The sequence below is a fragment of the Melanotaenia boesemani genome, chromosome 5, assembly GCF_017639745.1.
Source record: "Melanotaenia boesemani isolate fMelBoe1 chromosome 5, fMelBoe1.pri, whole genome shotgun sequence".
NCBI classification, from domain to species: domain Eukaryota; kingdom Metazoa; phylum Chordata; class Actinopteri; order Atheriniformes; family Melanotaeniidae; genus Melanotaenia; species Melanotaenia boesemani.
Window position 1 is genome coordinate 3,455,404 of NC_055686.1, and position 17,748 is coordinate 3,473,151.

General features: G+C 41.8%; 2 protein-coding genes and 1 long non-coding RNA gene across 3 annotated transcripts in view; 1 reads left to right on the forward strand and 2 right to left on the reverse strand.

Annotated features, from left to right (window-relative positions):
- Positions 1-17,748, reverse strand: part of LOC121640276 (sialoadhesin-like) — a 601,555-nt gene that overhangs the window by 437,206 nt on the left and 146,601 nt on the right. The gene's annotated exons all lie outside the window — the stretch shown is intronic.
- Positions 1,737-9,168, reverse strand: LOC121640515. Its single transcript, XM_041986332.1, has 4 exons — positions 9,028-9,168; positions 4,531-4,887; positions 4,217-4,285; positions 1,737-3,766 (listed from the first exon to the last, which is right to left on the reverse strand). Exons 1-4 carry the CDS (start codon positions 9,083-9,085, stop codon positions 3,594-3,596), a joined length of 657 nt encoding a protein of 218 aa, XP_041842266.1. The 5' UTR covers positions 9,086-9,168; the 3' UTR covers positions 1,737-3,593.
- LOC121640589 lies at positions 3,442-12,958 on the forward strand. Its single transcript, XR_006010524.1, has 3 exons — positions 3,442-3,452; positions 5,094-5,096; positions 12,780-12,958. It is a non-coding gene; the product is annotated as an uncharacterized LOC121640589 (long non-coding RNA).

A 17,748-nucleotide genomic window follows, 5' to 3' on the forward strand; every position in this document is an offset into this window, starting at 1 on the left:
AGATGAACCAGTTCCCCAGAAGGTGACCCAGTTCCCCAGAAGATGAACCAGTTCCCCAGAAGATGAACCAGTTCCCCAGAAGGTGAACCAGTTCCCTAGAACATGAACCAGTACCCCAGAAGATGAACCAGTTCCCCACAAGGTGAACCAGTTCCCCAGAAGATGAACCAGTTCCCCAGAACATGAAACAGTTCCAGTTTTTTTTCCCAAGTTTATATAATTTAGTCTCAAAGTTCATCAGCCAATCAGATTCCTGCTGCGCTCTGATTGGTGGTTAAATGAAGACCTTTATGTGGATGATGGATCAGTTTCCGTCGTGTTGAACTGGACTCTGTAAAGAGGACTGGGTTGGTGTAAATAAAGTTGAACAGAGCAGCAGAGGAAAAGCAAAGAGAAGAAGATGAATCAGATTTACAGATGTTTACTATGATGTCAGAGCGGAAAGAGTAGATTTAGGAGGGAGAGGAGGAGTTTCTTCAGGAAACAGAACTTTGTATTGACCTGTGGGATCTGCGTATAATAATAATGTAATCAGCACTTTAACATGAACCTGTAACATGCTGCGTTCAAATAAAACTTTATGCGTCCTTGTGTTCGGTAACTTGTGTTAACGTCTTTTCTCTAAATGTTTATAAGCAGCTGTAATAATTCAGGTTTCATCTCCTCTCTGAAAGGATCAGCGTCCTCCTAGCATCAGGTTTCAGCCTCAGACGTCTCCCTGCTGAGCTGTGATGGAGGAGGAGGATTCTGCTGAGTCATGATGTCTGCAGCTGCTGGTGTGGAGTCATGGCTGCTGCTCTCTGTAAACAGAGGATCAGAGTGCTGCTGCTTCAGATCAGACGTCCTGACTGTGTGTCGGGATGTGATGGAGTTCCACCCTCAGGGTTTTTTTCATGTCTGATTCCACTTCCTGAGAACAGAAACAGTTTTCAGGACCCTGCCAGATGAAGGACTCTGTTCCTCCAGCGTTGGAGCTCCAACACAGATTTACAGAAACTGGCATGGTTTCTATAAACAGAAGGAAACTGGTTGAAGTGGGAAACTCTTTTACAACCACTGGTCCCAGGTCTGTTTGGACTTCAGTCCTTTTGTCCAGTAATGAAACGGGACGTCTCTCTGGGACACATAAATGAGCTGGACTCTCCTGGTTTGTATAACCAATAAAGCTCCATCTAATCCTCACGTTGTTGTCCCTCCACCGCCCCCAGCAGGTGGTCAGAAAGCCAGTAAAAAGCGCAATGAAGGGGCATCAGTCTGGTTTTTTGTTGTCATGGCAACGTCATAGAGTTTTTACTTTTAAGAAGTTCAACAGTTAAAACTGCTGAGTCATGGTTCTAATGCTCTCCTATCATCACACTGCTGGTTCATCCAGATCCGTCTCTGTCCTTCTGAAATCAGGCACGTGTCAAACTTTAAAGGGAAACGTGGGTCACATGGTCTGGAACCACGAAGCAGAAGCTGCAGAAACCAGACAGAGAAACTGTTCAGACCCAGAAACCAAAGCAAGCTGCAACCTGTTGGAGGTCATGTTTCTACCTGCAGCACCTGGTAAACAGGAAGCAGCTCCCTGCATTACAAACTGGAAAACTTTATTAATAAAAGTTACACACTGAACATCCTACATGAGGATCAACACTAACTGAAAACATAAAATATGAAACTTGACATTTACAAGCTTCCCTGAAGTACACACCAGAGATAAACGACGTTCTGGTCTTATTGACCAATCAGAGAGCTCCACACAACAATCCACTTTATTCTGAAACACACCTGACCAGTTCATCCACTTTCTGATGGGTTACAGATTATTGATCGTCTATAATCACCTTTTCATTTGTCAGTGAGGAAATATTCATGTTAGAAACTCACCATGATCAGAAAAACGTTATGAAGCAACACAAAGAAACTCTGAAACATCTAGAGAAGAAAATGTTTGGACATTTCTACAGAAACGTTACAGCTGGACAGAAGAAGAAATCCACGTCTCCATCATAATGTTACTCCTTTCTGGTGTACCTTAGAATAACTTAGATGTTATCCGACCCCCACCCCCATCATGCCAACCACAAACCCCAGAGACAAACATCACACATGGATCAATATGTAAAAACAACAGCGTTCATCATCCTCAGGCAGTAACTATCATGTGAATTTAAATTGGTATTTTGATCTTTGGTTAGGATTTATTGATTGACAGATTTAGAGAAAATAAAACTATAAAAAATTCTGTAACGTTTCCAGAACAGTTTTTTCAGAAGGGACTTTTTGTCCTCTGATGACCCAGAAGAATAATGAATTTGTTCCTGATATCATTTTGACCTTGAAATAAAATAGACACTGAAATTTACAAGTTTTTCAAGAGAAAAACTTTTTCACAAAAATAAATGGGAAAACACAACCAAAATGTTGACCAACAGTTCAGAGAAAAAGGACATAAAAGGACCAAACAGTCCCTAATGAAGGGTAAAGACTCATTTATGCTCTATCTAAAAGACGGATACGAACCATTTCATCCATCTTTGGATCTTTTACGTGTTAATTTGGTCCATTTTTGGATCCTTGTGGATGTGTAACCTGATAGAACAGCACTTCTGCTGGACACCAGGGGGCAGCGTTGAGCAGTACAGCTGATATGCAGCCAGTAAAAGGAACAAAGAAGAAGAAGCTGTGCTGCATTTAAGGTCCTCTCAGACCCTCCATCTACTGCACTGCTTATTTTATATCTCTTTCTGAGAATGATCATCATGAGGACAGTGATGTTTGAAACTAACAAACCCATTTACGTACATAAAAGGAGCATAAATGAGTCTTTAGGACCAAATAAGACACCTTGCATCTTCTTTTTCTTTTAACCCGTTTCCACTCACTACAGAGGACTGATACACAGAGTAGGACTGAGCAGCAGGACGTCACAGTTAAAGGTAGTTTTTTCTTTTTTTGTTAAAGTAACTTCCTACATATTAACTCTGGAAAAGGCTGCAGGACCTCTACCTGGAACCGGGAGGCTTCTCACTGGGAACTACATTATTAAAATGCTTCTGAACATCAACTAAATTAATAATTTCTCTTCAGTCTCGGCTGGAAATCGAGTTTTGGTGTTTCTCCTGATCTGTTGGTGCTTTCACACATAAAATGTTGAACTTTCATTTTCTCCTTCCTCTCTGCTCATAAACCTGCTGCTTGATGAAGATGATGACTGTAAGGATGAAGGCTCCTCCAGTCTGAGATTCTCAGATCTTTCTGCCCACATCAGCTTCTGTCCATCCTCACCCACGACCAGTTTGATGTGGAAAACATACCAGGAGCTGGAAGCTCCAGACATCACAGCTCTGAAGTTCCTCAATAATTCAAAGAGGGTCAGATGACTGATGCAGAGAGGCGGATCACATGGTCCTGAACCAGAATCATGGACTCTGGAACTGCCAATAAAACTGGGTTCTGGTTTCTTTCTGGTCTTCGTTCTGGATTCTTTGGTTTGTTTCTGGAACATTTCTATGAAGTTCAGTCAGAGATGAAACATGTTGATGCTGCTGATGTTTCATCGTCTCCATGACAGAGAACGATGCTGCAGAACACCCTGATTATCTGATGAGTCAGAGCAGCTCAGGAAGAGGAGCCCAGTCCTTCTTCTGGACTCTTTTATAGATCCAAAAACCAACAACCATCCCAACGATCACTACAGCTGACAGACCCACAATCAGTCCATAATGTCCTCCATCCTTGTCTCCTAAGTCCTTGTCTCCTCCATCCTTGTCTCCTCCATCCTGGTTCCTTTTATCCTTGTCTCCTCCATCCTTGTCTCCTCCATCCTGGTTCCTTTTATCCTTGTCTCCTCCATCTTTGTCTCCTCCATCCTGGTTCCTTTTATCCTTGTCTCCTCCATCTTTGTCTCCTCCATCCTGGTTCCTTTTATCCTTGTCTCCTCCATCTTTCTCTCCTCCATCGTGGTTCCTTCTATCCTTGTCTCCTCCATCCTTGTCTCCTCCATCCTGTTTCCTTTTATCCTTGTCTCCTCCATCCTGGTTCCTTTTATCCTTGTCTCCTCCATCCTGGTTCCTTTTATCCTTGTCTCCTCCATCTTTGTCTCCTCCATCCTGGTTCCTTTTATCCTTGTCTCCTCCATCTTTGTCTCCTCCATCCTGGTTCCTTTTATCCTTGTCTCCTCCATCTTTGTCTCCTCCATCCTGGTTCCTTTTATCCTTGTCTCCTCCATCTTTGTCTCCTCCATCCTGGTTCCTTTTATCCTTGTCTCCTCCATCCTTGTCTCCTCCATCCTGTGTTGTACCTGCAGGTGAGAAGCAGGTGTGAGTATCAGTATCAGGGAGGTGATGAATCGTTTCCTCTTCAAACTGCTGTCACACATCATCTCCTGCACTCTGATCACTGCACTCAGACCAGCTGCTTTCTACAGAGTCTCATCAACAACATCTTTAGAAAACACAAGCATCTGATCTGAGATGTTTCACTCTCACATCAACAACCAGGAAGCTGCTTCACCTCTGATCCACACACACACAGAGACACACTCACCTGGAGGAGAAACTTCCAGATGGATGGTGGAGATACTTATTAAGCCTTCCATTATGCACTGTGTTCTTCTATGGATTCCACATTCATATGTTCCTGTATCATTAATCGTCAGATTCTTCAGAATCAGAGACACGTCTCCATCCTTCATCTGTCTGTCCTGAAGATCCACCCGGTTCTGGAAAGATGGATGCTGGTGGTCTGGATCAAGGCGCCTATATTCATACAAAAGAACATATTGTGGATCCAGATCAGGTCTGGTCCACTTCACAGCACTGATGTCTCCTTCATAATAATAACGTTTAACTCTACATGGCAGAGAGACGTCATGTCCAGGTTCAGCTGTGATGTTTGTCTGTCCTGCAGGAGAGGAAACAACACAGATCAGAGAGGTTAAAGAGATCAGAGAGGAACTCTTCACTTCCACAGCAGCATCAGAGGAAGGAGACGCCAGAGAGACCACACTGGTCTGACCTGGACCAGAGGAAGACCTGGACCAGAGGAGGTTCAGCCTGATACTGAAGTCTGAAGTGACCTTTTCCACAACAGTATTATTGAATTATCAGATAGTAGAAGATCGGGCTGGACGATTAATCGAACTTTAATCTCAGTTACGATCTGGGTTTTTTAACGATAATAAAATGAAATGATGTGATATTTTGCTCCTTCACAGTTTTACTCTTCTGCTGTTTTCAGATGTAAATCGAGCACCTCTGGCATTGCAGCGCTCTGCTGCAGACTCCTCCCACAGCCCAGCTGCTTTGCTTTTATTCAGCATGAGTTACCAACACCTCTCAGGTTAGACTGAAGCAGGGGCGTCACTAGGTCTTAAGGACGGGGGGCTTAGCCCCCAGGAAATGCACAGGATGTGAGTGAATGCAGTGCACAAGGACAAAACTTCACAAATAACTAAATAAATAAATAACAGATCACATGGGCTGACAACAGGGGTGCCTCAGGGCTCAGTGCTTGGCCCTCTTCTCTTTTCACTATACACCTCCTCACTCAGTGCAGTCATTAACTCTCATGGTTTCTCCTACCACTGCTATGCAGATGACACTCAGCTTTTCCTTCCTTTTCCACCTGACGACACAACCGTCTCAATGTGAATATCAGCATGTTGCTGATATCTCTGCATGGATGAAGGATCGCCACCTTCAGCTAAATCTGTCCAAGACTGAGCTTATTGTCTTTCCAGCCAGTCCTTCTTTACCGCCACAGATAAGTGTGCAGCTTGACTCAATCACACTAGTGCCAACGTCTTCTACCAGGAATCTTGGTGTCATGGTAGACAACCAGCTGACCTTTAAGGACCATGTTGCCTCGGTTTCCTGGTCTTGCCGATTTGCTCTCTACAACATCAGGAGGATCAGACCCTACCTGACTGAACACACGACCCAGCTCCTGGTCCAGGCTCTGGTCATTTCACGCATTGACTACTGCAACTCCTTACTGGCTGGCCTGCCTGCATGCTCAGTTAAACCTCTGCAGATGATCCAGAACACAGCAGCACGTCTGGTCTTCAACCAGCCCAAAAGAGCTCATGTCACTCCGCTGCTAATCGCTCTCCACTGGCTTCCAGTTGCGGCACGCATCAAATTCAAATCTCTGCTTCTGGCTTACAAAACAATAACCCAAATGGCTCCGGTCTACCTCCACTCCTTAATCCAGAGCTACACTCCCTCTCGAAACTTACGCTCTACCAGCGAAAGACGCCTAGTGCTCCCACCACAACGTGGTGCAAAATCAGTAGCTAGACTCTTCTCCTCTGTTGTTCCCCGGTGGTGGAACGATCTACCAAACTCCATCCGATCCGCAGAGTCCTTATCCACTTTTAAGACCAAGCTAAAGACTCAGTTGTTTAAGGAGCATTTCCATATTTAGCTTAACTAAATGAGTTAGAAAGATTTGTCCAGCTCTTTGGCTCAACCAAGTACTGAAGAAGCTGTGTGCACTTATGCCCAAGATGATATTGTTTGATGAAATCGTAATTTTGTATTTAAACAAAATGACTTAGAAAAAAAAAAATTATATGCACTGCCTCTAGCACTACATGACAGCACCTGGGTCCAACTGGACTCAAAGCGGTCTGACTATCACTTAATGATGACGTCCATCTTGTTTGAATTCATGCTTGTGTTGTTCTTCCTCTCAAATGTAAGTCGCTTTGGATAAAAGCGTCTGCTAAATTACTGTAGAATAGAATAGAATAGAATAGAATAGAATAGAATAGAATAGAATAGAACTAACAAAGACTGACAAATAAACGGGTTGATTACGATTAATTAATTACAGAAACACATTTAATCGTGGATCGTATGTCTGTGTACAGTTTTCTAATACAGTGATTACACTGATGCACATGGTACCTCCACAACTAACTTAGCAACATTGCTGCTATATTTAGCCATTTTTCAGACCTTCAGTGGTTTAAAGAAGAAGGACCATCAAGCAGGAGATGATGGCCTCTGCTCCATGACCAGACTGAAGCTGCTGTTGACTGATCCCACCCTGGTTTACTGTCACATATTAATTCCTGTTAATGAAGAGTGTGGATGAAAACATTAAAAAGTTTAAAGTGCTGAAACATGTTGCAGACTCTTAATTATAGAACAGCTGGAGCTGTTAGTTCAACTATTTTAAATGATGCTTTAACTTTGGGTCTGTTCAGGTTTGGCCTGGAATATTTTCTGTTTCTTTTTTACTGTTTTAAATGTATTTTTTCCCAGATATTAATGGAGTTTACAATATTAATCTATTTGTCTATTATTTTATTTAATCATCCCCTAAAATTGGTTTAAATAAGAAAAAATGTTTTTGGGGGCAAAATTTGGTATGTCATTAAAATGTGATTCAAGGATATTAATATAATAATATTAATAATATATTAATATATGAGTGGCTTTCCATACTTTCTAATCATTACTCTCCTGCTCAGCTTACCAGTAGACTCTCTCCTCTCTGTGCTCCTCTGCTCTGACTCCTACAGATCGGTAGGCTGGTGGAGTGAATCTATAGCAACGTGAAAGAGTTCAGATTCTGTCCTCAGGCCTAAAGTGAGAAACAGCTGATTCTCCAGAAGGAAGTCGCCCCAAAGACAGCGTGGTAGAAAGAATGAGACCTTCACAATGCGCTTCAGGCTAACTAGCTAGCTGAGTAGCAGAGACTGTATGTAGTGTGCAAACCAGGTTTTTATTTGTCAAACATGAAGCATTGGTATATTAATGACATGGGACTTTCTGCTGTCACCTGGGACTCGTGCTAACTAACTGTTACTACCAGCAGTGATGAACAGACCTACTTACTTTCTTCAAAAACTTTCTTATATCCATTCTTCATCAGTCCATCATGTTATTCTAATGCTGTTCTTTTTAGGCTCTGTGTGTTTCAGGCATGCGCTGCAGGTATAGAGTGCAGACGAAGATTCAGAGAAACCTGGACTGGGTTTTCAGTGATGTGGACTTCTCTGTATGAACAAGTGGACTGGATGAACGACTACTGAAGGGGCTCTCAACCTCACGCTATGAAGTGAGGGGAAACTGGTGGATTTATGATATTTAAACTCATATTCTAACCAATTTATATTGAATATGTCAGCATTTTTTCTTAAAAAAATCTTTAAAATGAAACACTGAATCACTACATTATTTAGGGGGGCTTCAGAATATTTTAGCGGGGCTTCAGCCCCCCTAAAACAGGCCTAACAACGCCCCTGCTGTTACCTACCAGCAGAGTAAGTAGTTGTTTCCTGTAACAAGCTGCTTTTATTTGCTGGAAGTTTACATGTTACTGAGGGAAATGAGTCCTAGAACTAACCCAGGGTAAATATTTCTAGCACTCATGTACAACATGGTTCAGATTACTGGCAGCTGTATTAAACCAGATATTTGTCCAAATATTCACTCAGAGAAAATGTGACTGGACAGGAAGACACGGCAGCAAATCCCAACAACAAACTCCCTACGTTCCGTAATGAACTCATCACAGTGGACAAGTGAGGTCAGAAATGACTACAAATAGTAGAATATTTATGTGTTTTATATGACTCAAGCAGTGGAAAAAACAAGGCTCCTGTGTCTGGCACAGGGAGGGGCCACTAACCTCAGATACCTGCACAGGTGTGGTTTTCCATCCTGAGACAGGTTCCTACAAGCACCTGGAAAACCAGAAGATCCACCTGTGCTGAAAAGCTCTTTTTATACTGATCTCATTACTGGCACGAATGAAAACAACCTGCATATTGATCAGCTGATCAATCATGTCAACAACAACAACACACAGTGAACTTCAGCTCGTCTGCGTGCACTAATATGTGCACATGGATGAAAATAAGCTCACCAGATTGTAATCATGAGAGTTTATTATCCCGAATTAAACTTGATCCTGGTGTTTTTTTTATTTGAACACTTCACTCCGTCTCCACACTGAGAGTGAAACACACATTTACCTGCTTCTCTGTAGATTTATCTAAAAATAAAAACCTGATCCAGAAGAACTCACCGCCAGAAACAAGGACGAGGTGACTCAGCAACACGATTAACAGCCCTGCAGCCGACATCCCTTCTCCAGGTTACTCTCTGTTTGCTGTCCAAGACAAAAGAAGCTTGAAGCTTCGAGGGAAGATGACCTGTGTGTGTCACACCTGACAGAAAGCTCCGCCCAGCCTCGAGTTCTGCATGCTGGTTGGAGGAAAGTCAAAGTTAGTTTTACTTTTTTCTCCCATTCACTGGGTTCAGCAGCTCATAGAACTTCATGTACATGTATATATGTACATGTGTATATGTACATGTGTACATGATATGTACATGTACATGTGTATATGTACATGTATATGTGTATATGTACATGTATATATACATATGTACATGTTCATGTATATGTGTATATGTACATGTATATGTACATGTATATGTTACATGTGTACATGTTCATGTATATGTGTATATGTACATGTGTATATGTACATGTATATGTGTATATGTACATGTACATGTACATGTGTACATGTGTACATGTGTATATGTACATATGTACATGTGTATATGTATATGTAAATATGTACATGTGTTTATGTACATGCGTATATGTACATGTTTGTACATGTGTATATGTACATGTACATGTGTTTATGTACATGTGTATATGTACATGTATATGTGTATATGTACATGTATATATGTACATGTACATGTGTTTATGTACATGTGTATATGTACATGTTTATACGTGTGTATATGTACATGTACATGTACATGTGTATATGTACATGTTTATACGTGTGTATATGTACATGTGTATATGTACATGTATATGTGTATATGTACATGTACATGTGTACATGTGTATATGTACATGTATATGTGTATATGTACATGTATATATGTACATGTACATGTGTTTATGTACATGTGTATATGTACATGTTTATACGTGTGTATATGTACATGTGTATATGTACATGTATATGTGTATATGTACATGTATATGTACACATGTACATGTGTATATGTACATATACACATGTACATGTGTATATGTACATGTATATGTGTATATGTACATGTATATATGTACATGTACATGTGTTTATGTACATGTGTATATGTACATGTTTATACGTGTGTATATGTACATGTACATGTGTATATGTACAGGTACATGTGTATATGTACATGTTTATACGTGTGTATATGTACATGTGTATATGTACATGTTCATGTGTATATGTACATGTTCATGTGTATATGTACATGTACATGTGTGCTTCTGCATACATCCATTTTCTCCGAAGTCAAACTGTAGACGCCCGTCGTCCACAGTTAACTTGGACATGAAAAACTTTGTGAGAGTTTTTTGGGCAGAGAAACAGGAAACTGTTGTTGTAGAACAAGGAAGAGTTTCTAAACAAAATGATAAAAAATTAAATAAATAAAAAAACAAAAATACAAGAAAATTAAGGAATACATATATATAAAATGTTCTGCCTCTACTTTTGTTGTTCTTGATTTTATATAAATTTGAGGTTATTGTTTGACGGACTGCACCTTATTGTGGTCAGAGGTTTAATGTTTTGTTGTTTTCTGAGTTTGTTTGTGACAGATCTGGTGCAGATCTTCTTTGGGTTGGGGGTCTGGGGAAGATGTTCACATAAGCTTGGAAGAGAGTTATCAGGCTTTCAAGTTCATTATTAGGCCTCCCTTTATTTAACCTCATTTCTCAGCCATGTTCACCTGCTTGTCTCGTTGCTGCTAGCTAAAACTATCTTGTCTTAGCTGACTAATCAGCACGACGTCGAAGAAAGACAGAGATTCTGTTAACCTTCTTTTGGAGTAAAGTAGTCCTCCTATCCGTGCATAAAATGAAAGTGCAATGGTCCCCCCCTTAAAAAAAAAACTTTCATTAGAGTCATTAGAAATGTTTGGTACTCATCAGAAGTCGACGAGCTCACAGAGAAGCGTCTACGCAGGTAGCCATCTTGGACGAAGCCTGCCGCTGCAAACAGAGGAAGTTTTCTACGTGATCTGGGATGACATTGAGGATGACGAGCAAAGAACTGACTGAGCGCATTCCTTTAAAAAGTACAGCCTCCAGAAAAGCGAAGCACACCGACAGTACCCCCAGATGAGCTGTGAAACGGGGCTTCGAGTAATGAAACATCTGGATAGAGACACTTCACGGGGCGAGGCTTCATCACACCATCATTACAGGATCGAATTATTTTCCTCCAAAACCAGCAGAAACTGGAGTTACACTTGTAAACGAGCACTATTACATGTAATCTATGGTAGTTTTAGCACCTTTGTCGCTGTAGTTAGCGACTGTTTCTGATTCCTGTAACCGGGGTTGGAATTACATCAAGGCTTTGTGCATATATTAGTGCACGGTAGCAGGAGAACCGGGGGGCATTTATGAAATGAATTTTGACTTTATAAGAGGACCAATTCCAGTTTAATAACTTAATATGTGAACCATGAATCAGATTAGGTTTTTTAAGAAGATCAGACCCACAGTTGTCCTAAAACCAGAAGAGCCGCAGGAGGGACCATGGATGTGAGGACATGAGCTGACCGGGTTCAGAACTGGATACGAAACCTGATCACCTTCACACAGCAAGGATGAGCGAGTTAAAACCAGTTTAACTGTGTGGACCAGAAGATGAAGAGAAGATGGAAACCTCTGTGGACCAGAAGAAGATGAGAGGATGGAAACCTCTGTGGACCAGAAGAAGAAGAGAGGATGGAGACCTCTGTGGACCAGAAGAAGAAGAGAGGATGGAAACCTCTGTGTTCTGGTTTCTTCTGGTCTTCGTTCTGGATTCTTTGGTTTGTTTCTGGAACATTTCTATGAAGTTCAGGACAGAGATGAAACATGTTGATGCTGCTGATTTTTCATCGTCTCCATGACAGAGAACGATGTTGTAGACCTGATGATGATGATTATGAGTATGATGATGATGAAGATGATGATGATGAGACACAATCATTATTCACTGGTTCATGACTGGGTCAGGAGGAGGAGCCGAGTTCTTCTTCTGGAGTGTTTTATGGATGCAGAGAACCAACACAACCACAATGATCCCTGACAAAATCAGTACATGACGTCCTCTACTGCCTCCATCCTTGTCTCCTCCATTCCTCTGCTGTACCTGCAGGTGAGAACCAGGTGTGAGTATCAGTATCAGGTGAGGTGATGAATCATTTCATATTTGAGACAAACTCACCTGCTGGAGGAACGTCCAGGTGGATGATGGGGATTTGATCATCGGCTCTCTCACCCTGTTCTGTTCTTCCTGGGTACCAGGACAGTCTGACGTCTGGCGTACTCTGTACAGTTCTACAACACAGATCAGAGAGGTTAAAGAGATCAGAGAGGACCTTTTCACTTCACAGCAGCATCAGAGGGAGGAGACACCAGAGAGACCACACTGTCTGACCTGGACCAGAGGAAGACCTGGACCAGAGGAAGACGTGGACCAGTGGCTGGTTTCACATCTGTTCCATCGTATCTTTCACAGTAGACAAACTCAGATTTAAAACCACTACATGTAAAATACCAGAATTTTTTTCATCTTTAGAAAACACAAACATCTGATCTGAGATGTTTCACTCTCACATCAACAACCAGGAAGCTGGCTTCACCTCTGATCCACACACACACAGACACACTCACCTGGAGGAGAAACTTCCAGATGGATGGTGGAGATGGATCAGTATCACGATGGCTCTATTCCTGTCGTCTGTCTCTCTGTGAAGGACTCTACATACATATGTTCCTGTATCATCAGTCGTCACCTTCTTCAGAATCAGAGACACGTCTCCATCCTTCATCTGTCTGTCCTGAAGATCCACCCGGTTCTGGAAAGATGGATGTTGGTTTTCAAGATCAATATGACCGTCTCTGTTAAAATAAACATATTGCAGCAGCTCCAGATCAGGTCTGCGTCCACTCCACAGCATCGATGTGTCCAATCATGTCCAGCTCTACATGGCAGAGAGACGTCATGTCCAGGTTCAGCTGTGATGTTTGTCCTGCAGGAGAGGAAACAACACAGATCAGAGAGGTTAAAGAGAATCAGAGAGGAACTCTTCACTTCCACAGCAGCATCAGAGGGAGGAGACACCAGAGAGACCACGCTGTCTGACCTGGACCAGAGGAGACCTGGACCAGAGGAAGACCTGGACCACTGGAGGTTCTCATACATGATGAGTGAGGACACAACTAAATACACACACAATAAATCTAAGATAAAACACTTTTAACAACATAAAAATGGTGCAAATAAAGCTTGAATTTCCAGAAGTCAGTAAATGCAGCTTTAATGCTGCGTTTGAGGACTGAGGAAAAATTCGAGTCATGTGACCTTTTATCTACATTTAGACCCAATAAGAAACCAGATTTTCTGTTAAAACACAGGAGGAACCTGGACAAAACACATAAATAAATACACTTTATTAACGAGATGATGTGGAACTATTTAATCATGACTGATGATGTGAGACCTAAAACCAGTTTACCTGGACAGCTACAACTCACCTGCAGGAGCCAACGGCAGGTCCATGACAGAAAGAAGGAAGATCAGTAACACAGCAGGACATTTCCTCAGCTACACAGGATCCACATCCAGCTCTCTGGTTCTTAGTAAGGAGGTAAGAACCGACTCATTTTCCATGCCAAGAACATCAGAAAAGCAGTTTTAAACCAAACATTATGAGGTTTAATGTAACTTTAACACAAACTAAACGTCTTCAGCTTCATGGACGTCAAGTTTAACACCTTTAAGTTTCTACAAAGTTCACTTTAAATTAGTTTCTGATTCCCACAGAAGACGTGGACTTTGTCAGCTGATCGGTCCAATCAGAGCCTTTAATCTTCTAAACCTGCTTATTCCAGTGCAGGGTCATGGGGGCTGGAGCCGATCCCAGCAGCTACCAGGTGAGAGGCAGGTACACCTGGACAGGTCAGCAGTCCATCACAGATCCAACACAGAGACACACAACCACTCACACTCACACCTGGAGAGAGTTTAAAGTGACCAGTTAACCAACCTGCAGGTCTGTGGACGGTGGGAGGAACCTGGAGAACCAGAGAGAACCCACGCAGACACAGAACCAGCTGGAACCAGGAACCATCTTGCTGTGAGGTGACGTGCTAATCACCGTACCACTATAAAGTCCAGGTTATAGGATGCTTTTATAAATATGTAACTACTCTTTACACCCACTTCCAGAGACTTCCTGTAGTTTCATCTGGTTTCATGGAATTATGGTCCATTCATGCTCCACGCTAAAGACGGATACAGAGCCTACTGTCCCTCTTCTGTGTCATTTACGTCCATGATTTAGTTCTTGGGCCCGTATGGATCTGCACCCTGACAGAGAAACGGAGTAATACCCTCAGACAACGTGGGGCAGTGTTGAGTCATGTAGCTGATGTGTGACCAGTGAAAGGAACAAAGAAGAAGATGAGGGGGGTTTAACAGAGGTACCTATTTACGTACTTGAAGGAGGCAGAAACGGGTGTTTACAGCGTTCAGTGGTGGACAGATTCATGACAAACTGCAGCACAAAATATCACATTTACATATTTTACCATCAGAATCAAAGACTGAAGATAAAAGGGCAGGAAACAGAAAAATAAGACTTACCGTTGAAGGAGTTCACACGAACATTTACGATGACGATGAGTTTTCAGCCTTCAGCATGTGTCTCACCTCCTGCTCCATCAGCAGGACACTGTGGCTGCTGGGGACCAGTTTGGTTGTTTATACCAAGCTACCAGAGTTTCAGGAAAATGATCGTGTGATCCAATCAGCCCCAAACCTCAAAGCAGAAGCAGACTGAGAAACTGCAGCATCATCACAACCCAGAGCAGACGAGATGACTCAGCAAAAAATATATTTTCTTTTTAGAACGAGACCTGATTTTGCTGCTCGGTTTTCTTCATTTTGTGTCCGCCAGACAGAAAACTTCTCTTCATTTTGAAAAAACTGCTCTGATTGATAGCTGGTCCATCCTCGGTGGCCCTGATCTTCCTCTTACACCTCTATAAGAGACGACATCATCAGAGGAATGATCATCATCATCATCTGCATGATGAGGAAGAGGCCAGTGGAAAGACGTCATGGATGTGGACGGTGGAAAACCGGCTTTATTATGTTACTAACAAGTTGTTTTTCTCTTCAAGAGGAACATTTACACACAACAACATGATATATAATGAATCTTTAGTTTGCATTAAACCAGTTCTAGTGGTGAAAGCTGTTTTATAACATGTCAGATTTATGTTTCCAGAAGTATTATATTACAAAAATACTTTATTTTCCAAAAGGAGACAGTTTTTCCAATTTAAGTTTTTAACTTAGCTTGAAGTTCCACATGAAAGTGAAGCATCTTTTCTAAAATGGAGACAGGAACCTCTGCGAGTACTTACAAACACGTCAAAATCTACACATTTAAAGTGTTTTCTAGATCTGGGGTCGTATTTATCAAACTTCTTGGAATTACTCTTAAGATTGCTGTTAAGAGGCTCCCGCGGGCTCACCACCTGCAGGAGGGGCCATAGGGGTCGGGTGCATTGTGAGCTGGGCGGCTGCCAGAGGCGGGGACCCTGGCGGTCTGATCCTCAGCTGCAAAAGCTAGTTCTAGGGACGTGGAATGTCACCTCTCTGGCGGGGAAGGAGCCTGAGCTGGTGTGCGAGGTTGAGCGGTTCTGGCTAGATATAGTTGGACACACGGCTTGGGCTCTGGAACCACTTACTGTCCCACTTTACTGACACATCATCTAGAAATAGATTAAATAGAAGCTGATAAAATCCCTCCATGTCTGACACCATTAAAGATTCAGAGAAACACAAATAAACTTGCACATCGTGTACAAAGTCAGAAGACCTCATTCACCAACATCTTCTAATTAAACTTCCTCAGTTTGTTTAACAGAGTTTCATCATCAGCAGATAACAGAGAATGAAGTTTCTAGACTGTTGAGATCTTCTGTTCTTACTGATGGCACAGACTTAAGAACACAGGAAGCCACAGGAAATAATTATTATCTTCTAATCCTGAAGATCTGATGAGAACAGAAGAGTTCTGACCTGTGCAGCGTGCAGAACCACAGAACCACCAGCAGGTGGCAGCACATCACCTGAAACACTGCAGACATGAAACATCTTCACCCTCATCTTCATCAGGTCAGAGAGGGTTAGTTAAACCTCCTCAGAGCTTCAGAAACTAGATCATCCTGAACATGTGACCACAGCTCTGAGAGAAACCACATCAGGTAGAAAACCTCCATCACAGAGAAAACAGATCCAGCTCCACCTTCTCTGTCTACATGAGAAAGTCAAACCAGTCGTGTTAATACCGGTTTTAACCCTCTATGGTACCATGTTACCCTCAGACAACAAACCCATGTTTGCCCTGTTACAGCTCCACACTGAACCCCTTTAAATGATGCAATACTCTAAAAAAATAAAGAAAACCACAGGCAACCAATAACAACGCCTTAATTTGTCACATGATCTCTTAGATTTTATACATTATATATATATATATATATATATATACACACAACTTTATGACAAACTGTGATATTATTCTCTGATGGAGTACCATGTATTTACTATGTATTTACCATGTATTTGCTATGTATTTACTATGTATTTACCATGTATTTACTATGTATTTACCATGTATTTACTATGTATTTACCATGTATTTACTATGTATTTACCATGTATTTACTATGTATTTACCATGGTACGGTAGTTTATCTATAAAGTTTTAAACAGGCTTTTCTTTGTGTTCATGTGGCTTCATACTATCAGATGCTGATACCTTCACACATATGTGGTTTCTCTTCATTACCGACCACCAGCCCCTAGCCACCCTAACCACAGCCATCCCCATGGCAACAATCCTGCAGACCAAGCAGGCAATGGTCCCAGTGTGGAGGGTCTCCATGAAGAATACACCGTTCAAAGACCAGGACCGTAGTGGTGGAATGAGGCCTCGTCAGGTTTTAGTCCTGACTTTAGGAACAACTAAAAGACCAAAACCAGAGGAGCTCAGGGTCCACAAGGGCTCATCATTTAAAAGCAGGTCTGATAAGTAAGAAGTTCCAAGACCACTAAGACATTTATAAACCAGTAAAAATAAACTTAAAATGAATAAGGTGACTTTTACTTTCAAACTTTGTCCATGTTTTAATAGCAGAGCTAAAGCTTTACATTTAGCATCGCTGCAGCCAACATGTCAACCGGCGGTAACCGATAGTATCAGCAGAGTTCATCGTCAGCTCACCTTCACCGGTCGTTCCAGAGGACAACTTAGAAAAGATAAAAACAAAGAAGAATCGGAATTTTAATCTGAGCATAACAACAGCTGAATGTTAGATTACCCACCAGACTAAAACTGTGCAGAAACTAAAGAGTTTCTGCTCCAACAGCTCTGACTCAGTTAGACGCCACAATGACACCAGGTGATATCCCTACTCATCCTGCTTACTTTAAAATTAAACAAGGACGTAGCTTTCATTATGACATTAGCAGGACATAGAGGAGAACATCATGTCCACAGAGTTCCCTGCAAGACTAAATGTGTTGTTGCATTTATGATGAATGTTTAAGTGGCTGGGACATTTAACACCTGAATCCAGGATTATTTTACTGAATTATTTCTGATTTCATGAGATTAACATGCTGGTAGATTTGCTTCATGTCAGTAT